The sequence below is a fragment of the Trypanosoma cruzi genome, genomic scaffold (genome assembly GCF_000209065.1).
Source record: "Trypanosoma cruzi strain CL Brener 1047053517033 genomic scaffold, whole genome shotgun sequence".
Lineage (NCBI taxonomy): Eukaryota > Euglenozoa > Kinetoplastea > Trypanosomatida > Trypanosomatidae > Trypanosoma > Trypanosoma cruzi.
The window spans coordinates 58,266-81,646 of record NW_001849505.1 but is presented as its reverse complement, the minus strand read 5'-3'; the positions used below and the strand labels follow the sequence as shown (position 1 = coordinate 81,646).

The window sequence follows — 23,381 nt, the reverse complement described above, 5'->3', positions numbered from 1 at the left end:
TGAAGACCACATGCAAAGAGGAGAAAATAACTTGGGGAAGAACCACAGAAAAAAAAAAAAGAACACGAGAGGACTGCATTGTTGATTGATGACTTCTTTTTTTTTTTTTTTTTTTTTTTTTTTTACTTGGCGTTTTGGCTGTTGGTCCCTTCTGTATTCTGTGCTTTCCAAAGGACTTTTCAACAGCCGGCAGAGGGGGGCGCGGGGGAAACACCATCTCCCACATCCTCTTTCTCTCTCGTTGTATCTCTCCAACGCTTGTGTGGGAGAGGGAGAGAAAAGAAGGGGTCGGAAGGAAGTAGCGAGGAGGGGGAGAAGGAAAGGCTGGGGAAAATAGAGAAGAGAAGGGAAACACAGACACACACACACCAGAAAAAAAAAAGAAAAAAAGGAGACGTTGTGTAGTTGAAGAAATGGAAACCACACGGGAGCGTGTCCCTGTTGTCATCTTGGACACCGGTTCGCACTGTCTGCGTGCGGGATACGCGGATGAGCAGGGGCCGCGTCTTGACATCCCCGCCCTTGTTGGTCACCCCCGCAATCGAGGCGTGGCGATGGCTGCTGGGATGAATGAGTACGAGATTGGAGAGGAGGCGCTCGTGAAGCGTGGAATGCTCACTGTTGGTAGTCCTATCGAAAATGGCCTTGTGGTGAATTGGGAACACATGGAAAAGTTGTGGAGTCACGTGATGTTCTCAGAGATGCGGGTAACACCGGAGAGTCACTGCTTTGTTGTACCGCAGCCAGTGAACACCCCGGCGGCGCAGAAGGAGAAGACATTGGAACTCATGATGGAGACTTTTCATGTACACTCACTCTTTTTAGGAACGTCACAGGTGCTGAGTCTGTATGGATACGGTCTGACAACAGGGTTGGTGCTTGATAGTGGCAAAGACCGCACGATGGCGGTTCCTGTGCATGAGGGTTATGCCCTTGGTCGTCATGTGACAGAAAGTGAGATTGCAGGAGAAACCCTGACAAACTACCTCGCCTCCCTGTTACGGCAGGAAGGGTACAGTTTTGGCACCCCGGTTGAAATGCAAGTTTTAAATAAAGCCAAGGAGGAGCTGTGTTACGTGCGATTGAATGAATTTGGGGTTTACACTCCTGTACATTCTCTCGGAAATTTAGGAAACGCAGCGGCGTTTGATTACAATTTTACCAGCAGCGCTCAGCGGCCGTGCAGCTCTCCGGTGCCGGCAGCGGAGGAAGTTTTTTTCCTTCCAGACGGCAACGCCATCCCACTGGCGGAGCATCGCCACCTTACGACGGAAGTCCTTTTTAACTTTGGTATTATGGGCGAAGAGTATATTCCCAAATCACGCTACATGACCGAATTGGGGGAGATTTTTAATCCTTCCTTTCCTATGGGAATTAGTTGGTTGTCATTTGCCGCCATCAATAACTGTCAACCGGCAATGCGACCATCCCTTTTTGCACACATCGTTCTTGCGGGTGGAAACGTCTCTTTCCCAGGCACCAGGGAGCGGATAGAGGCGGAGGTGACCCGGCTATACAGGGAGACCCATGCCAGCGAGGCGGTGACACCAATCTGCGTACATGATGTGGAGTGTCGTATTTACAGTGCCTGGCTCGGTGGCTCCATGCTGGCGCGAACGTCCATGTTCCCACATTTAACTGTCTCGCGACAGGAGTACGAGGAACAGGGTTACCGTGTCGTGCATTGCAAATGCCAGTAGAGATTGGATGTATACACATGTTGAGAGTGAAAGTGAGAGAGAGCTGCGGTAATGTTAATGTATAGGTGCATTTTTTTTCTTCTTTTTTTTTTCATTGTGCACGATGAGAAGCGGGGAGGCGAGAAGGAAGAAGTTTCTTGTGGCTCTCCTTTTGAATTATTTGTTTTTTCTTTTTAAATGGAAAGAGGTTGTAAGACGAGGGAAGAACAACGAAAGAAAAGAAAAGAAAAGAAAAGAAAAAAAAAATGTAACACGAGAGTTTTTATCAGGTGAAGTGATGAGAGGCGATGAAAAAAGAGATTGGCAGAAAAAATATGAAAGAAAAGAAAAATATATCTACGCATGTGTTCACTACGTTTTTGTATAACTTTACTGGTATTATTTTCTTTTTTTTTTTTCTGTACGCCTTGCCTCCTTTTAAATGTGTACGCATGCATGGGCAATGTGCGATCCTTCCCCCGCAGTGGGACAGTGTACGTTTGTTGTTTGCGGCTGTGGAACTGCGGTGGGGAAAGGGGAGGGGAAGGAAAAATGCGTTCCGGCCTGTTTAATGCGGAGGGACTTGCGAAGGAACCCGTCAGTGGGTTTGAGAAGATAACGGAGGGGACAGCGGCCGTTTTATTTCCACCGGCGAACGTCAAAGGCACTTCAGCCAGCCAGCATGCGGACTGCACGAAGAGACAAGGCGATCATCGCGATGCAGACGACATTGACGATGACGGTCAGGCCGTCTTTTACAATCCTGCGCAGGTGGTCAATCGTGACCTGAGTGTATGTGCACTGGCGTGTTTTTCACATCTACGCCGCGAAGAGCCTCGCCGCAAGGGGGGCACGCGTGATGGCATCACTATTCTGGAGGCGCTGAGTGCAACGGGTCTCCGGGCCATCCGCTACTACAACGAGGTCCCTGGTGTTCGTTTTATCATCGCAAACGACCTCGACCCCGACGCCGTTGCATGCATCCGTCGTAACTGTGAGTTTAACGGTGTGCCCTGCGCCAGGCCGACACTGACAGAAAACTTTCCACCGGAGGGCATTCGTGTGGATGAGGCCACTGGGGCCATCGAAGCTGGTGGTGCGGTGATACCAAATCTGGACGACGCGAATGATTTGATGTTTCGTCTGGCCGCAAACTCCACCGTGTACGCTGGACGCCGTTTTTGCGCGCTACCATCCCAGATGTCGACTAACATCACCACTTCTAATGGTGACGCCAGCGTGAACGAGGCGCAGCCGTTGCTGCAACAGGAGCTGATGGATGTGGTGGATTTGGATCCATACGGTTCAGCCTCTCCCTTTTTGGATGGTGCTATGCGGTGTATCAAGGAAGGGGGATTGCTGCTTGTGACAAGCACAGACACTGCCATTTTGTGTGGGGGACACCCGGACACATGTCATGCCAAATACAACACAATCCCTACAAAGAATGCTGCATGTCATGAAATGGCTGTGAGAATTCTTCTTGCCGCGTTGGAGCGCGTTGCAAATAAACACCGCAGGTATATTTTACCCTTGCTCTCACTGCACATTGATTTTTACGTCCGATGCTTTGTTCGTGTCTATACGCAACCAGCGGAAGTAAAGCTCAGTCCATGCAAATTGGGATACCTTCTGCAGTGTAGTCATTGCCCAGCGTACTGGGTGCGCCCAATGGCAGTTGCTCGTATGCGAGACAAGAAGTGTGCACGAAAGAAAAACAAAATGCCCAACAACGACCTATTGAAGAGTTCTATTAGCAGCGGAAACAATAATGATAATAACAATATAAATAATGCTTCCAAGAGCAATGATATGGGGATTGACCATGTGGAATGTAGGGCTGATACGCTTGGGAGGGAGCGCTTTCCTGCAATACCTTTGAGGCAGGAGAATCCAAAAATCACATCTTGTAGTTTGCGGCACATGCTTCCATGTGTAAACACACACTGCTGCAATGTATGTGGTGCTTCTCTGACGTTGTCGGGTCCAATTTACGCTGCCCCAACGCAATGCGTTTCGTTCCTTTTGCAACTCCTGCAGGAAGTGGAGCGGCGTGGGGCGGCAAAGCAGATTACGGCAGAGGCACGTGTCGCTGGTCTGGTGCGTCTGGCCATGGAAGAGTTGCCTGACACCCCGCTGTTCTATCAACTTCCCGACATTGCCTCCTTTGTGAAGGTGCGATGCCCACCCACGCCACAACTCGTGGGTGCACTGGGGCGAATGGGATATCGATGCAGCCAAGTTCATTGTGCCCCATCGGGGCTTAAAACGGACTGTCCGCCCGATGTTCTTGTCCGTGTGATGTTGCAGTGGAAAAGGGTGCAGGAACAGGCATCTGGTGATGCTGAGAAGGGCAGTTGTGATGCGGCGAAAGCAGCTGTATTGAGCGCCACAGCAGCTGAGGCCATAAACGAGAAGGCGGGGGAAGAAGAGAAGAGGGGTGCTGGTGTCTTTGTGCTGGAGCCAATTGACGGGGCCGATTTTTCATACGACCGACGGTTTGATTTTCGCGGCGCTGTAACGGGTGTAGCCAAGTTTATTCCAAATGCGCCGAACTGGGGACCGAAGCGACGTCATCAGGGCGCAATGCATAACAATGATGAGCAATTGACACAGAAACAGCGAAAAGAGTAACACGAAGCACAATCTTTTCTTTGTTGTTGTTGCTGTTTGTTTGTTTCTTATATTTGACGGCCGTGGAGATGATTGGAAAGAAAAAGAAGAAAAAAATCAACGTTGCACTGTGTGTGTGTGTGTGTGTTGGGGCTGAGTGAGTGGGGCAAGGTTTGGATTGTATTTCCAGACGACACGTCGCCATTTTGAGGAGCGGAAGCTGTCTGCATCCATCTCGTTTTCTGCTCTTGTTGTTACGTTTTTTTTTTTTTTTTTTGGTGTTACTTCTCTGCTGCCGTGACTCTCATTTTTGTTTGTTCTGCCTTTTTGCGTGTATGGTGGGGAATTGTGACTGAAGGAGAAAAACACGATACCCACGGCCTGACGAAAAGAAGGCGGGTAGGTTGCCGAGGGAGAGAGAGAGAGAGAGAGGAGTGAGAGTCAACTTTTTTTTCCTGCTGCGTCGGGCGTTGTTCCCGCCAAACATATATATACAGCGGAAAAAGAAACATCATAGATATAAACGGCAGCTCCAGAAGACACTTCCAACATTTATCTCAATGTTGCGCTGCTCCCCCGGACGCCATTACATCTTTGATGCGTGTTATGTGCTCAACCTTGACCGCCGACGGGACCGCTGGGCCCATGTTCAGCGGCAAATTGCTCGTGTCGGGCTTGAAAAGTTTATACAGTCGCCCGCAAAGGTCACCCGGGTGAGTGGCGTCGATGGGAACTCGCTTGATGTGGAGGCGTTGCATAGGGACGGTGTCATTACAGATCTTGGCTATACCCGCTTTCTTCTTCCCACGGAGGAGAAGCTTTTTGGAATGGATCTCACACGCGGCGCCATTGGCTGTGCGCTTGGGCACCGCAAGATATGGGAGATGATTGTGGCGGAGCGACGCACACGTGCGTTGGTGCTCGAAGACGACGTTGAGTTTCACCACAAGTTTGGTCGGCTGCTGGGGCCACTGTGGAAAAGGGTACCAGCAGATTGGGGCATTGTGCATCTGGGTGGACTGGATCTTCTTGCCGCGGAGAAGCCGCCTCGACCATTCATTGACGACGGCATTCGCCTTGCCTATCAGGGTCATCGTGAACTTACCGCATATGTCATTCATCACATCTCTGCAAAACGCTGTCTTGAATTGTCAACGCCAATGACATGGCAAGTGGACACGCATATTAGCAATATTGTGGAGTCCGATCCGGAGGCGCAGGACAAGTATATTGTAGACCCCAAGATGTACGTGTTTCAGCCTTCTCTCGCGATTCAAATCACCTCCTTGGGAACCGATGTGCAGAAGCGACCATCTGAAAACCCTCCACTTGAAGACGCCGCGCGGCGAATGCGTGAATTTATTGGTGGAGGGACTTCTGTGCGCTGAAATTTGGTGCAGCTGCTTTTGCAGATTTTCGTTGACGAGTTTGTGTTTCTGCATTTGTACGCCCGTGAGCCTCTGTTTTCTTTTTGTCTCACTCACTCTTCCCTTTTGCCCGTATGTGGGGACATGCTTCCTTGTTTGTTTGTCTTTTGTTGTTGTTTTTTTGCTCTTGCTTCCCGATATCTCTGTATTTGTGTGAGCCGTCGTCAACATTAGTCATTCAGATTAAAGTACACACTGCGTGAAGGCAATCGTGTCTGGAACCGGCGTGTGTGCTTACTCCACCACCACCACCACCCCACAGCGCTCTCGCACATTACCCTATATACACATAGACAGGGAAAGCGAGAAGGGTTTCAATAAAGACCGAGCAAACAAGTGGTGGGAATTTTATTTACGCCCGAGTTTACACCCACCGTCTTGCGAAATGAGTTCAAATCCGATTGATTTTAGTAGCAGCCTCACGCCACGCGGAAGAATGAGCCTGCAAGATAATGAGAACTCCACCTCCTCCAGCGGAGGCCCTCTCGGCACCGTCCTTTCTGTAACAACACAGACGCGGTCCATGAAAATGCCGGGCAGCACGAGCAGCTCAAGTCTGAGGACATCTCTGCAAGGGGTCAAACTGCCTAAACGACGTTTTTTGCCTGCGGCGGAAGACGATCCGGTGATGAATCGTTTGCAGTTCCGCTACGCGACAAAACCAAAGGAACGGATGTATGCCAAAGTACCAACGGCCGTGAATCGCTTAACCGCGAGTGCGGGAGGGGAGTTGCGGAGTGAAGTGGAGGCTTCCACAGCGGCCATCCATCAGGAGACTGTGGGAATGCTCTGCAGAAACCTCCCGCTGATTGCGGATCCTTCCAGCGAAATAGAAGCGGTATTGGGGTCCATCGAAACGGAGCGTCCGAAGAAGACAGCGAACTTGGATGATCGCATTACTCCCCAAACTCTCTATAAGCTTCTGCATACAGGGCGTGCCTTGGCCTCTAAGATGGCCTCGAGGAGAAAAGCCCAAGAAGTATTGGAAGATCTGAAAAAACTTCCTAATACGAAGTTGGATGATCTACGCACACAAGTAACACGCTTGGAGCCCCCCTATGTGGATCAAATGCTGCAAGCAAAAGTGTTTAACAGACCACAGAACGATGAAGATTTGAGACCACGTGAGGCATTCCCTATTACTTTGCTGGACACTGAAGATAAAAAATTGAACTTGCGGTCAGAACAGGAATTTCATTCTCACGTTTTGGCGCCACCTCCCACACGCAAAGAAAATAGGGAAGTAAGACACAAATTGTCTCTTTTCTCTCCTTCTTCACATGCAGGAGATTCCCCTGAAAACGTGGCGGTTGCCTTAAATGTGCCGTTAACACTTTCTACCGGCATGGGAGATGATACCGGTATCATTGAACAATTTGTTTCCTATGCCTCCGCACGACGACGACCTGAAATTGGTGGTGGTGTGCATTCAGATACAGTGGCTGGCATCCCACGTCCTCATCCGTCATACAACCCCGTCTTTTCCGCATTAGATGCCGTACTTGCTGTAAGTAAAGAATATGAAAAGGTCCAACAAACATGGCCTGGGGCCAGTACACGGCAAATGAGTGCCTCACGTCAAGCCATCATTGATCGTATTGCATCGTGGGAGTCTTCACGCATTCCACGTTCTCTGTGGGTGACCGTTAGCGATCCCACCTTCCCTGGCTCTAGGCTTCATCAGTTAGATGAGGATGCCTCGAGTGGCGCTCCCAAAAGGAGTTCTATTGTGTTTCCTGCAGTCAAAGCTACCGGTCGCGCGCAGGTGTATCTACTTGCAGACGCCCTGGATCGTATGTTTCAGGAGATTCCAGACACCCTCGCTGTGTTGGCAGACAGGGAGACTGCGAAAATTCTCTTGCCCGAGGCGCCAGAAAACGATGGCCCCATTGTATACAGGGATTTAGCGGATGTGGAAAGGATTATGGACTTAAAGGCCTTACAAGAGTCGGATTCTGCCCATCGGAAATACATCGAGGCCGCAGAGAAAGTCATGGAAGTTGTCGATGTGGGTCTCGTTGAAATTATACGGCAGGTGGCCGGTTCATGCAAGGAGCGTGGTGCCTTATTGGATGTCCTTCGCCTTCTTATCAAGGATGTCATCTCAAGTTGCCTCTGGCTTATTGGTTATTGTAAGGATCAGGCTCGACGTGAGGCAAAAGCACGCCGTGAACTAATTCAGGCCTCTAAACAGGATGTGGAGGAAGTTATGATGTTGCGAGAGGAAGTGAGAAAAAGGAAACAAGAGGAGGAGATAATGCGTGGCGCCAATGCTGAGCTTGAGCAGAAGGCTTCCAAGTACGATACCCTCATTGATCGTCTGAAGTTGAAGGACAAGAATTTTTCGCGACACCCGGTTCATAAGCATCTGCGTCTTTTGATGGAATTGGAGGAGGATTATACAAAAATGACAACAAAGGGGCTTGAAGAATTATATAAGCGTCAGAACGCACAGCCCAGTGATGAACCGAAAGTATATGATGCTCCCACAGCACACATGAATAGTGTGAGACAGGAAGAGCAACAAATTTCACAGGAAGAATTATATACAGAGTCCTATCGCCTTCTTGCCGCAGTAACAGAGGCGCTGCGGGTGGTGGACGAGACATGTGAGCCACTGTACGATCGTATTGCCTTGCCGCCCCTCGGACTGACGTCAAAGGTAGCGTCCATGAGGTGGGCGGAGATTGCCAATGCTGTGGGCTCCTACGAGGTTGAGAAAAAACACCGTCAACACGTGTTTGAGTTGTTTGCACGGTGGAATGAGATGCAAGGGAAATCGGGTGCCACCTCCGCTCAACCGTCGGGTTTGGGCGGGGAGATAACCGATTCGGAGGCCCCTCAGTCCCCGGATGAGAAGAGCCCACACAAAAAAGCAACGCCTTATGAACTTCAGACGTTAGGCCTGGAGGCGGAAATGACGGATGATCCCAAGAAACGGGTCCAGTTTATTACAAGGAAAGATCTTGCGGACATGGGCGTGACGGACTGTTCGCCGGATGAGATTAACGCGATGTATAGTCCCGATTTTGATATTGCAGCGTTCCTTCGAATTGAGTACAATCCACCCGGTGAGTACGAAATGACCCCAAAAATTCTTCGGGACATGGTGCACGACGTAACGGAGGTGTTGCGGCACATTACACTCCGTATGAATGCTCTCGCAAACAGCGGCTTGGTCAAGGAAGGCGTCAAACCGCCTCTGCAAGCGCCTGCGCATCCAGAGGACGCATGCATGCTTTGTGGTCGACGGGATCGCGTGGCGATGGAAAGGAAGACCAGAAGTGAGACAATGCAACGGGTGGCAGGCGAAATTCAACGGCGTTACGATGAGATGGTCAAGAAGTGCCAGAGGGCGGAGTCGGAGCGGGAAAGTTACCGCAGGGAAATTCAGCGCTTCCAAATACGGGAGAAGAAACAAATTGAGGAGTGGGAAATCCGAGAAAATGAGTTGCGGCAGGAAAATGCCGCGCTCCTGGAGGAAAATCGGCGGCTGGCGCAGCAGGCATATTCAGCAGGGACCTCCTCGGGGGATGTTGAGACTGAGCATGGCACCGTGGCATTTGTGCGGAACCGCCTTATGTCGGATGCCATGTCGTTGAGCTCTGAAGAATTTACGAGTGAATATGGGGATGGGGATGAGGAGGACGAGCAGAGTGGCCCGCCTGATCAGTCCGACAATGCTCCTTGGTAAGGGGACGGAAGGGCCGGGAAGAACGGGAAGAAGGGGTTTACATGGACAAATCCTTTTCATTATGTTATCTGCAGCAATTGTTACAAATGGAGCAACAAGTGCAGGGCATTAAAAAGAAATGAGGAGGGAGAGTGGATGGTTGGAGTCGCAAGGCCCCTGTTATGGTTTTTGATGAAGTTGCTTGTTTGTTTTAATATGTACTCATATTTTATGTATGTATGTATATATGCGTGTGTAAGATACGTGCTGGGTTTTTGAGTTGTGCTTCTCTCTTTTTTTTTTTTTTTTTTTTTTGTGTGTGTGTGTCTTTTATACGTGCACCTCTAATATCTGTGTTATTTGATATTTATTTTTCTATTTACATGTATTTCAAATCTATGTGATGTAATACACATGAAGTGTTCTGCAATCAAACAATACGCGTGTATTCCGACTTCTTTTATTTATTTATTTTTTTTTTTTTTTTTTTTGTTCGTTTGTTTGTTTATTTTTTTTGTTTTCCCTCTTTTTCTCTTTTTCTCTTTTTCCTTTTTTTTTTTTTTTTTCTCTGCGTGCATGTGATCCATTTTTCCGTTTCTTTTCTTTTCTTTTTTGTTGGAGGTCCTTTTCTCACCCCCGCACATACGCACACATCAAACGCTCACTGGCCCCTCTGCGGCAATCCGTCAGGCATTCGGATATATTTTTTTTTTTTTTCTTTTTTTTTCTTTTTTTTTTTTTTAGTTTGTTTGTTTGTTGTGGCGAGGTGGCACGGTGAATTGTCGCCCCGCCGTCAAAGATGCTCGAGCCCCCCCAAACTGCACACGCGGAGGTCAACCTGGAGAAGTTGGAGCAACTCGTGGCGAACATCAACACGAAGTATGCCGCGCTGCAGCGGCAGGTGTTGCACAGTTCGAATAGTCATGCCACATTTTTTAACGGCCTCACGGCGGAATACGTGAATTCCGAGATGAAAATGTCGTTTCAGTCTGGCAGTCCAAGCGAAAACGGCCATGCTTCTGTTCCTGTGGATCCATTACCTCCACTCACCCCATTTTGCAGGTCGCATTGGCCAACCTACTGGAACGAGCGGGAACTGCACGTTGCGGCATCCGAACTATGCCAATGCCTGAACGGCGGTGTCAACTACCGCGCAATGTGCATACAATACCAGACAATTTTTGAACTTCTACTGACGATGCTAAGGGAAGATATTCGGTTGGTGCGTGGCATGGAATTTCTTCCGAGTGGAACGCTGGAGAGATCATACAAAGTCCTTTCCGACCTTGTCAATGAATCCAGGCAACTCCTAACACAGTACGGTCTTATTCCAGGTTCCTCCATACGAGTGATGGAAGAAGTGGAAAATAAAAGTTCAAGCGAGGTGGGGGAAATGCCCAATCCGGATTACGCACTACCCGTTGCGCTTGCATGCAGTGACTCCTATAACAACAGTACCAACAACAACAATTTTATTCATCAAATTAGGTCGTCTGAAAAGAGCGGCTATGGAAGAGGGCATGGAACCAAGCATGAGACACGCGTCACGATCAGCGACCCTTTAGAAGATTCATTGAGGGAAACGGCATACACACCGCTGCATCTATGCTCTTCCCCAGGCAAAGCTGTGGCGGATGACAGTTATGATGTCGACACCCCCATGTTGCCAGTAGAGGAAGAAAACGCAGCACCTGAAAATCAGGGCGTTCAAGGTGCCAAATTCGGGGGTTATTATGGGGGGGCTAGAACGAACTTGGACCCCGTCAATCAATCACGTTATCAATTGATGGAAGAAATTTACAAGGAACTGTATCTCAATGAGGGAATGGAGATGTTGGTTGCAATGGCGCGAATGGTCTTTTTAAAAGAGTATCATAATGTTGTAGCAAGATCGCGAGATGAGGCCTTTTTAACCTTTAGGAAGCATCTTGACGAACACCTTTTACCGTGTATTCAAAGCTATGAGTCACTCGTTTTCCCCCCGGCAATGCAGTCCTCACTGCGTTCCGAGTATGTAGTGAATTGTTTGCAGCAACGTATTAGACCCAATGAACGACTGCTGGACGTCTTGTCTCGCGTTGGACCTGAGCGTGATCTTTCATCGATGGCTCTTGCAAGCATGAAGTTGAATGATGTCGATATGAAACCATTTGTTTTAGTGCTACCGAGATTATGTTTTCTTCGCTTCTTGGATATAAGCCACAATGACATTCATGACGATGGCGTTCGCGAGTTGTGCTCCGTCCTTGAGCGTCACCCATCGTTGGAGGTGCTTGACCTCTCGGATAATCCCTTCACCGATATTGGTGGGACGGCGTTGTTGCAACTTGCAGCCACCACAACGCAATTGAAGGCGGTAGGCCAGCAGGGCGTGGCATTCAGCGCACATATCCGTGAAGCAATTTGTCGACAACTACAAAAGAACCGCAGTGCGTGCGACTCCGCATTGGCGCCTGCGCATATTTCTCACCTATCTAGTATTTCTAACACCCATGAGCCGTGCAAACCTGCCTTCACCGGGCGATTGGCGCCCCTGACGTCGTTGGATGGAACACGGTGTGTGCCGGCAAGGAGACGCTCGAACTTAGGCGTGATACCAGGCCCAGGAACAGACTCAATGGTTTCCCGTAGTTTAGGCATGTTGCGTCGAGTGCGTCTGCCGTACCTGACGGCAATGCGTGGCGGTCACTCAACCGGCAGAATACGTGAGAGTAATAGCAGCCCCCGCTGACACATTGCAACAACAAACGAAAGAAACGAAAGAAAGAAAAGGTCGTTCGAGTTGATGACGGCTCACTGTGAAGTCGGAAAGGAAAAATGGATGTTTATTTAAGAAGTGGTAAATGCAGAAGAAGAAAGAAAAAAGAAAAAAGAAAAAAAGAGGAAAATGAATATGAAAGGAATAACAAAAGAAAATGGAAATAGAAATAATAATAAAAAAATTTGCCTGTATCGACATTGTGGTGGTAAATAAAAATAAAAATAAAGAAAGAATTATGTGTACATGCGTCGAAAGAGATAAGATGGGAGGGGCGGGGGAAAAGGAAGGAAAAAAAAAAAAAAAAGAGGTTAAATGAGGAGTAAATGGAGGGTGTGACGCAATAGAAAAAGGCGCTACAACATGCACGTAGAGCCATATGTGTTACTTGTGTAGTATGCCGATAGATGTATGTATTTTACTGTACGTGTACGGTTTTGCGAGAGATATTTTTATTATTGTTGTTGTTTTTGTTACGCGTCCAAATGGTCCCGGGTGGGACTGCTGAATAGGTCTGTCCGTTCAAAATAAATTCTTAAAAAAAAAAAAAAAAAAAGAACTTATGAATGTTGTTTTTCTTGTCGTTTATTATTTTTATTATTATTGAGGGGGTGGGCCTCGATGCATAAATGCCAACAATAGATGCGGCTTCCTCGACGACGAAACGCCGGTACGCGGCGAAGGTGGAGAAGGGTGAGAATGCCTGGCGTCGCGAGTGGTCGAGTTTCATGTCGGGCATCAACATGAAGGAGTTGCGAAAGGGCGGGGGCGTCATCCTCCCAAAGTCTGCGGATCTTGAGGTGGCGGAGCCCAACAGCCGTGGCGATGCATGCAACTTCTCGTATTTGTTTGCGTCCCCCGCGGAGAAGAAGGCGGCGCGACTTGCGAAGCAGCGTGAGGACGATGAAAGGCGAAAAAAAAGTGCACTTCAAAGGGCGGGGCATTCCAGTAATCCGCTGGCGCACTTGAGCAAGCATGAACGGACGTTGTTGGAGGCGAGGCAGCGTGGCCTGAAGATTGACGGGATGACACGAAAGGAGGTGCGACAGTTCCTGCACTTAACGATATCGAAGGAGCAACAGGAAGCGGAACGGCACCAGGAGGAGTTCCGGCCGCATGAGCTTATGGACAAGAAACTGCAGTGGTACCAGCAGGGCCCACATCCCATCGATATTATTGCAGAGAAACTTGTTGTGCGAAAGGCGGCAAAGAAGGCGAAACAACTCGGGCTTCGCTACAACTATTTGATGCCGCATGCATCATGGCTAGCGAAAAGGGAACAAAGGCGCCGGGAGCGTCTTTTAGTAGGGCTGGGTCGACGCTACGTGTTTGATGAGGAGGGACTTATGATGGATATGTTCGGCAATTACGTGGACACGATGTCCTCCACGGCAGCGACGCAGGGCGTGCACGCCGGGGAGACGGGTAGGGAGGAACACAACGCCGAATCGCAACACCCTCCAATGGGGGAACAAAAGAAAAGAGACTCTTCTGTTGTACCAGTGCCAAACATGTACTCTGACGCTTTGATTGAGCCTTGGAAGGCCTCCAGTTCGTACGTGCGCGCCGTGGTGCGGGACCGTCGCGTGGCAGACGCCATTAAGAATGCGAACATCACCACTTCGTACCTCAGCAGTTCACTTGTGATGGGGCCAAGCATTGGAGTCGATGACGATGAGGAGAATCCTCTTGTCGCGCAGAAGCCTGTGAAACAAACGGAACCTCGTCGAGTGAAAGCACGAGAGATGCGGTCTAAAGCGGCCTCCTTTGAGCCGTAGCACCATGGAAAGAGAGGATAAATTTAAGAAAAAAAAAAAAAGAGTACAAGAGGAAGGTGAGAAATATAAAAAGGAAAAAAGGAGTGGGGCAGTAGTGAGAGTGGGAGTGCGATGACGAGCAGATGGGCCACGCATGCATACATACGTGCGGCATGCATGTGTTCCTCCTCATCCTCCTCCTCTTTTGCTTAACGCAGGCACTCACACAACCACATAAGCCCCAACCTCTTTATATTATCGGTACGACTGTGGTTCTGTACAATATATCTGCACGTGCAAGGGTTTCTGTGTCTTGTTTGTTGTTGTTGTTGTTTTTTATTATTTTTGGGGTATACGTTGTTGCGTAGCGACACCCAATTTGCGGAAGAAGAAGAAGAAGGGGCTTAGACGAAACACACACACGCACACACATAAACAAATACATACGTGAGAGGTTCAAAAAGAAAAGAAAAAAAAGGGAGGGAGAAGAATCCAGCAGCCGAAAAGACAATGGCCCCGACTGATCCGAAGGAATGGGCCAAGAAGGTGCGCTCGAAAACACCTGTTCTCCTAGAGGTGGGGAAGCCAGCACCCAAGGCGGTATTGAGCTTTGGCGGTTGCGGGTTTCTTGTTACATATGCGCTTGGTGTGGCGCTGTTTTTGCAGCAGGAAAAGGCAGAGTTTTTGGCGCATTCTTTTTTGCTTGGGGCGGGGACAGGCGTCATCCCAGCCGTGGCTCTTGCCTGCGGGCCGCGGGCCGTCAATATTGAAAAGGTTCGTGATGCCATTGTGGACAACCGATTTTTGGTGACCGACGAGGAGAAACGGGTGGAGGTATTCACAGAGTACATCAACAAACTCCTTCCACGCAACGCGGTGGAACTTGTGAACGGACGTCTGGCTCTCACTATTGGCTTCTCAAACAAGGATCCAGGTTACATGAGACAGACGAAGGAGAATGTTCACTTTGGCCATCACATTGCACAGTGGGACGATGTAAACGATCTGGCGCAATGCATTATGGCGGCTACAGCTCCAAATACGGAAAAGCCGATGGTTTTCCGTGACGCAGATAATGTTGTGCGGGGAACAATGATGTCGCTTAGTAGTGAACTTGACCAATACTGTCGTCACATCTACATTCATGGTTATGCGGGATATCGTTATAACAGGCAACAAACACGGCACAATATATTTTTTGGAAGGCATGGCTTTGTCGCTAATACGCATTTCCCCTTCTGGCGTCAAGTATGGCTTGCGTTTGCACCAAACTTTGGTGGAACTGCACGAAAAGATGATCTGCTTGAGGCATATGATGCTGGTTATAACGACGCGCGACGTTATGAGCGTTGGGAAGAAGATCCGTATCACTACGCAAAGGCTGACCGTTCACCAAGCGATGACTTCAATTTCCGCCAGCTCCGTGCGAACCTATTTGGTGGTAAAAAAGCCGCTGAGCGCTTCGAACTGTGATAAGCAATACCAAACTGTAGAAGTTGCGGGGTTAAATGTGCGCCTGTTTGCGTGTAGGCTTGTGTTTTTCTTTCAGCGGGTGTGTGTGTATACTCCGTTTCAACTTGATTCCCCTCCTCGTTCTCTTTTTTTTTTTTTTTTCCTGTATTTGGCTCTTGTCATTTCTTCTTTTGGGTGGATGGGAGAGTGCGAGTAAACGGTGCTGTCTTGTTTGAATAAAACGAGAGGGACCGAGACGACGAGGAGGCTCAATAACGGCAGAAGGGAATTCATAGGCGTGTAATGTTCAAGCATAGAGACAACATGGCCCACGCGCCATTCAGCATAGACCCGCAAGGAAGTGGAACTACAATGAAGGCTGTCAGCTTCGGTCAGGAGCAGAGGCAGCAGCATGGCGACAGAGTCAACGTCCCCACCGCGGCAGCGAAAAAGCGGCCCCGTGACATCCGCGGGATTGAGCGGTTTAGACAAGTCATTTATGGTGAGAAGGGTCTGCCTCGTCTCCACGCAATGGTCGCACGCAACCCCATTCTCATGTACCCGCCGGAAGGAATAGAAGCGGCGCGAAAGCGAATGCAAAAGAAGTGCGAAGAGGCATCGGCTGTGTCACGGGAGGGGCGGCCTGAAAGGAAGAGGAATTTAAATGATTCTCAGCCGCCCGAGGGGGACGAGGACGTGTGGACAATGTTTGAAGAACGTCAGGCTGCAGAGACGTCCGCAGCGCCTGACGGCCCTCCACCTCAACAGTCCTCTGGGAACGAAACAAATGCACAGTCTTTCTTTGCTGCAGCTCCTTCGGGTGCCTCGGTGGGTGGAACGACAAACGACCAGGAACTGGCAAATTATCATCGTCGGCAGCTTGATGCCCTCTTGGGGATTTATTACGAATTCAATCACCTGACATTTATGAAGCTTCCAATGAAGGACACGTTGCAGCTGCTTCAGCGGTGCGGAAGGGGGGCGGTTGCGCAAGTCATGGAATTTGAGATGCAATTACGCATGCAACGCGAGACACGACTTAAGGAACTGGATGCCGTGGCGGAGGAGGAAAGGGAACTGAAGAGGCGTCAAATGGAGGTGCATGAAAAAAGGCTGGAGATACAAATGCAGGTGGCGGAAAAGATACAACAGGATCTAGCCGATGAAATGGATGATGGTAAAGAAGTAGGAGAAAATGAACGGGGATGACGAAGAGAAGGGGGGTTTTGATGTAGTCTGCAAAGGACCGTCTTGCCCGTCAGGAGAGAATTTGGACCGAAGGTTGTTGGGCATCGGTGATACACGGCAAGGTGCGGGCTGTTTCTTTTTGGTGAATCCGCTTTGCAGCCACAGCCGCGGCCTTTTCCTCCTTTTTGGATGAGTGGGGGAAGGGTTTTTTTTGTTTGTTTTTTTTTAATACGCAAAGAACAGAATGGAGCGCTTCTTCCCAGCAATGAAACATAAGTTTTTCTGTGGGATGCATACACCCCCTTTTTCTTTTTTTATTTGCCTAATTTGCACAGAAGCACACACGGGGAGTAGCAAAATCAAGCTGTCGAAGAAAGCGAAGGGAAAAGAGGGAAAGTGTGTGTGTGTGTGTGTGTGTGTGGGAAAGCGAGGAAGTAAAAGATGAGCTCTAAACTCTACGAGACGCCGGAATTGGTGGGCGACGAAGGGCTTCCACTTGTGAGTGAAAACCCGTCGCCACAGGAGCCTCAAACGCATGCGTTTGACGCAGAGCAGCAAAACAGAATCAACGAGGAGAACGAAGAAAGCGCCAATGGTGGGAGCGACAGGGGTGACGCTGGCAACGACGAGGTTGTCATGGAGACTCTTCTCAACCAATTTGAGCATCTGCAGAATTCCGCGAAGGCGTATATTCGTGTCAGTCAATCTGCATTCTCTCGACTTCAATTGAAACGTCAACGGATGGAGCAACACGAACGATCTTTGCGTCATCGTGCCGAAATGGTTGCCACTTCTTCTTTTTCACCGAAGATTAAGCTGAATATTGGAGGCATGCGTTTCCATGTGCAGCGGGCCACTCTTCTTCAGTTCTCGATGACAATCTTTCATTTACTGGAGGATGAGCGCTTAAACGCGCAGAAGGATGAGTTTGGACACATCTTCTTTGATCGTGATCCGTGGCTATTCCGTGAGCTTCTCTTCCTGCTGCGTGAGCGGCGGCAACGAATCATCGAAGCGGGACAATTTGGCTCAGGCCCTTTACCAGGCGGTACGGAATATAACAGGCTTGCGCAACTTCCCCTCACTGAATGGAGGCGACTGATGGATGAGGCAAAGTACTACGGTCTGAACGAGTTTGTTAACGAAGTTGTTACAACGCGATTTCAGTGGCAACAGTGTGAAATCGCCCCAGCAGATTTTGGTGAGTATGCGCGAGGAGCCCTTTCTCACGAGAGTAATTCATTTGTTCCTCTTGAAGGCCGTTGCTTTTCCACATGTCTGTTGGCAAATGACGATGTCTTTCTATTTGGGGGGTGTGCGGAGAACGAAGCGGTTCTTGACTCTTTATATCGCCTTTGGCTGGAGAGTGACGGTGTGGACGAGGAGTGCAGTGAAGGAATCGTGGGGGACGGTGAAAATGCACGCCCGGTGAGAATGCAGCGTCTCAGATATGATTTGGTTCAACCCTTCTGTGCTGGAGACGACGGTCGAGGATGTCCTGATCCCCGTTCGGGTCACGCGATGATCGTTTTACATAATCGGTATGTGCTGCTTTTCTACGGCAACGACCTGCACAGTCACCTGAATGACGTGTGGCTCTATCATATCACAAGAAACACATGGATGCGGGTGAAGGTACGTGGTACGCCCGTGGAACCGCGCTCTGGTCACACCGTAACGGTAGTGGGTAATCGATTTTACCTTATTGGCGGCAAGAAACTGTTTGGAGTGAGTCGACGGATTTTTTCCGAGGTTTTTGAGGGAGTTTTTGACGTTAATCGAGTGGAGTTAACTTGGTCATCTGCGGCATGGCCACAGCAGTCTGAATCGCTAAGGCGTCAACAGGAGGAAGAAATGCCATCGCTTCCGCATGAAGGGGCAGCGGTATCTGCAGCGGCAACGGCGGTGAGTAGAGAAGAAGAAGAAGAAGAATGGTTGTGTAGCGTCCCGCCCATTGCGTACCACAGTGCCGTGGAATACAAGGGACGTTACATCATGGTGTACGGAGGGATGTGTGCATCCGCTGGCACAAACGTTGAAGGAGACGGGGCTGGTGAGGGTCGTTGGAGCAGTATTGCTGCTGCCTCATCTTTAAGGAGGGATGTGTCACCAAAACTGTATCAGTTTGACACGGTCGAATACAAATGGCGTTCCCTGCAAACGTCAGCCGGAACACAAAGCCTGATGTTATCGGATATTCCCCAATCCGGACACATTGCCTTGCGGCACCAGGATGAGATGTACGTGATGGGATCATACAAGGAGCAACGTCAATTTGCCATTTTTCAGTTGTCATTAAGAACTCTCATGTGGAGACAAGTACAAACAACCGTTGCACCTATGCATTCAATTCCACGTGGACGTGCAATGCCTAGTGGAGTCCTGCTGCCGGCGTCACAAAACAATCCGAATGCTATGATCTTGCTATATGGGGGATACAACGTTACGACCAGGCAATACCTCGATGATGCCTATCTACTGGTGCTGTGATGAAAGAAAGGAGGGGAAAAAAAGAAAAGAAAAAAGAGTTTTAAAAGGGATTTTTGTTTTTGGTTTGTTTGTTTGTTTTTTGTTTTTTTTGCTTGGACCCTTTGAAGAAAACAGCCGCATAGTGGGAAAAAACAAGAAGAATGAAATATATTTATATTTATATAATAAACACTGTTGGGTATGTAGATACATTCACACATACACATTATATGTGTGAATGTTTATGTAGTGGGACATGAAAGAGACGGAAGTGTGGGGTTTAGAATTTATGCACAGAGGAATGGTTTGTTTTTTTTTTTTTTTTTTTAAGCGGCATGAATGTTGTTTGCTTATTGTTGTCGTTTGTCTTCTAAAAGAGAAAGGAAAGGAAAGGAACGGGGAAGGAGGGTATTTCTTTTTTTTTTTTTTTTTTTTTTTTTCCTTATGCTTTGGAAGCATCTTACTCTCTGACAGTGTGTATTTGTATGAGTTTATGCCTCCATTTCTTTATTATTATTATTATTATTGAGTGTGCATGTGTGTGTGCGTGTGTCCTGCTTCAGTGCCCTCCTTTTTTTTTTTTTCTCTCCCTCTCCGTAAATACCCCCCGCCTCCACTCACTCTGTGTGCAATTTGTGTTCCCACATTCTCTGTTTCTCTCTATCTCTTTCCCTTACCCCTTTCTTCTTGGGTTATTTGTGCAATGCGTACCCTGCCGGTGTACACCTTTTTTTTTTTCTTTTCTTTTCTTTTGTTTGCTCGTGTAGGGAATGGCCGTGAGCAGCAGCATTTTCCTCTACATCACGGGAGGACGCACGTTGTGGGTGCCCGGGCATACACCCGCACCGGGTGAAACGAAGCCGGTGCAAATCCTCAACTTTGCCTCTCCCCGTGAACTGTCGCGCTCGTTTTACCTGTTCGACATGCCCATACAAATTGTCAACGACCCAAGCACGGCAGCGATGATTCCAGGCGGAAAGACACCGGAGGATGTCATTACGGCCGTCAATGAGTTTCGTCGCGTTTGTATGGAGGATCAGGATTTCCTACTGAAGCGATGCTACGATGCCAACAAGCCGCCTCCGCCGTCTCAGAATATTCCACAGCAACAGCAACCCCAGCAACAGCCACAACCACCGCAACAGCAGCAGCCACAGCAATTCATGACGGGCATTTCGCGAATGGCGGATGCGTTAGGAATGCGACAGAATCCCACTTTTAACGCCGCCGGCACAAACTTGAATCAGGCGTTACTGCTACAGCTTCTTCAACAACAACAACAACAACAACAACAACAGCGTTCGCCGATGCCGCCGCATGCCTCACCACTTCAGCAACCGCCCCCGATGACTTTCAACCGCGGTGCGATGATGGGCTCAGGGAATGTGCCTGCCGGTGGAAATATGATGATGAACAGTGCCGGTATGATGCCCTCCGTCCCCTCAGCGGGGTTCAACAACAACTACTTTAACCCCATGATGTCGATGGGAGGCCGCAGTGCCGGGTTGATGCCCGCACCCAATACATATCACCTCCCACACGCCATGGGGACGGTGTCGCCGCCCATTATGGGGCACAGAGGTGCTGGCGTTGGCCGAGGCATACTTTCCCACAGTCCGTTTCAGGCGCCTGTGCGTGATCAGCCGGAGGCGTTACCGAATCTTCCGCCCATCCCACCTGACATCCTCGAGATGTACATGAACCCGCAGCAAAAGTTGATGTGCGCTACAATGCCGGGACCGCGTTGCACGGTGTGGCTTCGCGAGCACGAGATACCACCTGCCACAAAGAATCCGAGGTATGTCTTTTGCAAGGGGGGTATTGTTTTGATGCTCAAAACGAAAGGCTCAGAGGTGGCGAACAGCAAGCCCGTGGAACTTTTTGAACAGCAGGTCTGTGCGCACTTCTTAATCCACAATTACTGTTCTCGCAGTAATTGCCTCCACCGGCACCACACGGAGACACAGTTGCGGCAGCTGATTGCCGGGAAGCACGTGGAGCTTAAGGCCATGACAAAGAAGGAGCGGCATCGTCTTAGCGAACTTGTGTTGGAAAAGGAGCGGGAGGGACTCGCACGAACCGCGGAAGACCGCGAGAAGCGTTCGCGCGATAAGATGGAGGCGGTGCGTCGACGCGGGGGTACTGGTGGCAGTACACCCGATGCTGAGGGGCTGGCATCCACTCAGAACAGCCAACTGCCTGTTGCGCATGTTGATGTTGGCAGCTCCGACGACGAAGACAATGACAACAATAAGAAAAAGAATGAAAGTGAGGTTGTCGACAAGAGTAACAGCAAGGAGGGCAGCAACGACATTCACGCCGGCGAGATGAAGAGTGAGGGCAACAAATCCAGCGAGCTTTCGCAGGAGCGCCACGAGAACGAGACGGTTGAGAAAACTCGCGTGGAGAAGCCGGTTGTGCCGCGGCGGGTGGCGCCCTTCTCGTCACGCCGAGTGCTGAACCCGGCCGACATCGGTGTCACAGACGATGATGATGATGATGACGAGGCGTCTTCCTCTTCTTCCTCCTCTTCGTCCGTGTCGTCGTCGGCGTCATCGTCAAAGAGTTCCACGAGGCACACGGATACCGTGAAGAAGACGACAGAAACTGCCAGCGAAACCTGTGATCATGAAAAACGCGAAGGAAGCGTCAAAGTCTCCGTTGAGGCAACGGCACCCGACCCTCTGCCGCCGGCGGAATCAGCCACGGAAGAGGGCGTGGCGCAGGAGACGCATGATGCGAGGGACGAGCCGGCAGAGGCAGTGAGAACGACCGAGCAGCCACAAACAGCAACGACAGCAGGGAAGGAGAATATGGAGGCCGATGAGGCGGAGACAACGAGTCAAAAGGAAGGGGTTGACGTTGCGGACAAGCCGACTGTAGTGTTAGCAGCAGAAGAAGAGGAAGAAGAGCGGGCGACTGTGGAGAAGAACGAGGAGGAGAATACGGAGACACCGGCGAAGAGGGAACAGCCGCATCCGGCATCGGATGACGCCCCTCAGGTTGCAGAAGGTGACGGCGGCAAGAAGAATCCAAAAGGAAAGACCGGCGGAACCAAACGTGCACGATCCCCAGTGGCGAAAAAGTCTACCGCGAAGGGAAAGAAGTCCAAAAAGTAAAGATACGACTCCATCAACAATCACGCAATAGTGATTTTTAAAAAAGAAAGGGAAGGGGGGAAAAGGGGCATGGGAACATATTGACAGTATCATTTGTAAGTATACATGTTTCCACCCCATCTATTTGTCGTTGTTGTCGTGTGTGTGTGTGTGTGTGTCTACAGGCAGGAGTGGTACAGACGCGTCCCACATGATCGTGGCGCATGCATTGTGTCAACGGCACCCAAAACACGAGACTGCAGAGGGAAGGAGGAAGAGGCGTAGACGTGTTTGCACAGAGTCACCCAAAACACACAAACACACGTGTGCACCACACACAAAAAAATAAAAAATAAAAAAAAATAAATAAATAAATATTAGGCGGTATTAGAGAGAGAAGAATAGGGAGAGGAGGGAGGCTGGCTCTTGTGTAAACGCGGGAACGGAGAGATGGGAAAAGGCGGGGACAAAAACAACACAAATGAGTGCTTTTAAAACACGCAATTGAAAAAGAAAAGAAAAGAAAAAAAAAGAGACGGATTTTGAGGTGACATGCGTTTATTTTTAATAATTATCCTTTTGAATGAGGAACAGAAGAGGCACAAAAAAAAAAAAAGAAAAGAAAATAACCCGTGAAGCATACACGCACGTACTCTCTTACAAACACAAATACACAGACACAAATACACACGCAGGCCATCCATTTATAAAGAAATATAATATAATATAATATATATATATGCATGCATGCATGCAAAAGAGACGTATACTCCTTTTTTTTTTTTTTACACACTTTTGCAAACACAAATAAAAATAAAAAGAGAAGGGATGAGAACCGAATATAAAAATAAAAATAAAAATAAATATTTATTTTTATTTTTATTTTTATAGCGAATGACAGAATCGTAGTTGAACACGAGAATATTGATGGCAGGTGTTTAAAAGGCATGTGAGGAGGAAATGACTCCAATCAAACAAAGAAAAGAAAAAAAAAAAAAAAAAAAAAAAACAAGACCCACAAAAAAGAGCATTTATGCACGCATACATTACAAACAGAATCAAGAGCAATGAGTTAAAGTATGAATGAGGCACTCACTTACATATATGTATATATATGCATGTATATCTAGAACTTTTTCTTTTTAATTTTTCTTTTTGGCTGTCAGGACAAACTTGCGCTTTGACTTCTTCCTTCTTTTTTTTTTTTTTTTTTCTTTTTCTTTTCTTTCCTCTCCTTCTTCCCTATGCCCGTGCGGAAGTTGCCCGT

General features: G+C 48.8%; 10 protein-coding genes across 10 annotated transcripts, besides 28 other annotated features; all 10 read left to right on the top strand.

The window, feature by feature from the left end:
* Nucleotides 1-23,381: part of a sequence feature (heterozygous, Esmeraldo-like haplotype) that runs on past the window's edge.
* Nucleotides 94-124: a microsatellite.
* Nucleotides 265-351: a sequence feature (GA-rich).
* On the top strand, nt 414-1,700 carry Tc00.1047053506733.50 (actin-like protein, putative; the record flags this gene model as incomplete). The annotated part of the gene is made up of 1 exon (XM_809082.1): nt 414-1,700. The coding sequence occupies one exon, from the start codon at nt 414-416 to the stop codon at nt 1,698-1,700; it is 1,287 nt and encodes a 428-aa protein (XP_814175.1).
* Nucleotides 1,913-1,945: a microsatellite.
* Tc00.1047053506733.60 (N(2), N(2)-dimethylguanosine tRNA methyltransferase, putative) lies at nt 2,043-4,313 on the top strand (the record flags this gene model as incomplete). Its single annotated transcript, XM_809083.1, has 1 exon — nt 2,043-4,313. The coding sequence occupies one exon, from the start codon at nt 2,043-2,045 to the stop codon at nt 4,311-4,313; it is 2,271 nt and encodes a 756-aa protein (XP_814176.1).
* Nucleotides 4,702-4,733: a microsatellite.
* On the top strand, nt 4,853-5,680 carry Tc00.1047053506733.70 (glycosyl transferase-like protein, putative; the record flags this gene model as incomplete). The annotated part of the gene is made up of 1 exon (XM_809084.1): nt 4,853-5,680. One exon carries the CDS (start codon nt 4,853-4,855, stop codon nt 5,678-5,680), a length of 828 nt encoding a protein of 275 aa, XP_814177.1.
* On the top strand, nt 6,105-9,413 carry Tc00.1047053506733.80 (hypothetical protein, conserved; the record flags this gene model as incomplete). The annotated part of the gene is made up of 1 exon (XM_809085.1): nt 6,105-9,413. One exon carries the CDS (start codon nt 6,105-6,107, stop codon nt 9,411-9,413), a length of 3,309 nt encoding a protein of 1,102 aa, XP_814178.1.
* Nucleotides 9,686-9,707: a microsatellite.
* Nucleotides 9,848-9,958: a sequence feature (T-rich).
* Nucleotides 10,096-10,134: a microsatellite.
* Nucleotides 10,192-12,123, top strand: Tc00.1047053506733.90 (hypothetical protein, conserved; the record flags this gene model as incomplete). Its single annotated transcript, XM_809086.1, has 1 exon — nt 10,192-12,123. The coding sequence occupies one exon, from the start codon at nt 10,192-10,194 to the stop codon at nt 12,121-12,123; it is 1,932 nt and encodes a 643-aa protein (XP_814179.1).
* Nucleotides 12,233-12,332: a sequence feature (A-rich).
* Nucleotides 12,675-12,706: a sequence feature (AT_rich).
* Nucleotides 12,735-12,755: a sequence feature (AT_rich).
* On the top strand, nt 12,780-13,928 carry Tc00.1047053506733.100 (hypothetical protein, conserved; the record flags this gene model as incomplete). The annotated part of the gene is made up of 1 exon (XM_809087.1): nt 12,780-13,928. The coding sequence occupies one exon, from the start codon at nt 12,780-12,782 to the stop codon at nt 13,926-13,928; it is 1,149 nt and encodes a 382-aa protein (XP_814180.1).
* On the top strand, nt 14,418-15,380 carry Tc00.1047053506733.110 (hypothetical protein, conserved; the record flags this gene model as incomplete). Its single annotated transcript, XM_809088.1, has 1 exon — nt 14,418-15,380. The coding sequence occupies one exon, from the start codon at nt 14,418-14,420 to the stop codon at nt 15,378-15,380; it is 963 nt and encodes a 320-aa protein (XP_814181.1).
* On the top strand, nt 15,663-16,568 carry Tc00.1047053506733.120 (hypothetical protein, conserved; the record flags this gene model as incomplete). The annotated part of the gene is made up of 1 exon (XM_809089.1): nt 15,663-16,568. One exon carries the CDS (start codon nt 15,663-15,665, stop codon nt 16,566-16,568), a length of 906 nt encoding a protein of 301 aa, XP_814182.1.
* Nucleotides 16,944-16,968: a microsatellite.
* On the top strand, nt 16,989-19,037 carry Tc00.1047053506733.130 (hypothetical protein, conserved; the record flags this gene model as incomplete). The annotated part of the gene is made up of 1 exon (XM_809090.1): nt 16,989-19,037. The coding sequence occupies one exon, from the start codon at nt 16,989-16,991 to the stop codon at nt 19,035-19,037; it is 2,049 nt and encodes a 682-aa protein (XP_814183.1).
* Nucleotides 19,090-19,126: a microsatellite.
* Nucleotides 19,181-19,206: a sequence feature (AT_rich).
* Nucleotides 19,326-19,346: a sequence feature (AT_rich).
* Nucleotides 19,428-19,456: a microsatellite.
* Nucleotides 19,524-19,543: a microsatellite.
* Nucleotides 19,746-19,773: a microsatellite.
* Tc00.1047053506733.140 (hypothetical protein, conserved) lies at nt 19,787-22,135 on the top strand (the record flags this gene model as incomplete). The annotated part of the gene is made up of 1 exon (XM_809091.1): nt 19,787-22,135. One exon carries the CDS (start codon nt 19,787-19,789, stop codon nt 22,133-22,135), a length of 2,349 nt encoding a protein of 782 aa, XP_814184.1.
* Nucleotides 20,120-20,175: a microsatellite.
* Nucleotides 20,285-20,313: a microsatellite.
* Nucleotides 22,274-22,293: a microsatellite.
* Nucleotides 22,454-22,491: a microsatellite.
* Nucleotides 22,623-22,648: a microsatellite.
* Nucleotides 22,828-22,854: a microsatellite.
* Nucleotides 22,920-22,978: a microsatellite.
* Nucleotides 22,981-23,003: a microsatellite.
* Nucleotides 23,087-23,123: a microsatellite.
* Nucleotides 23,307-23,342: a microsatellite.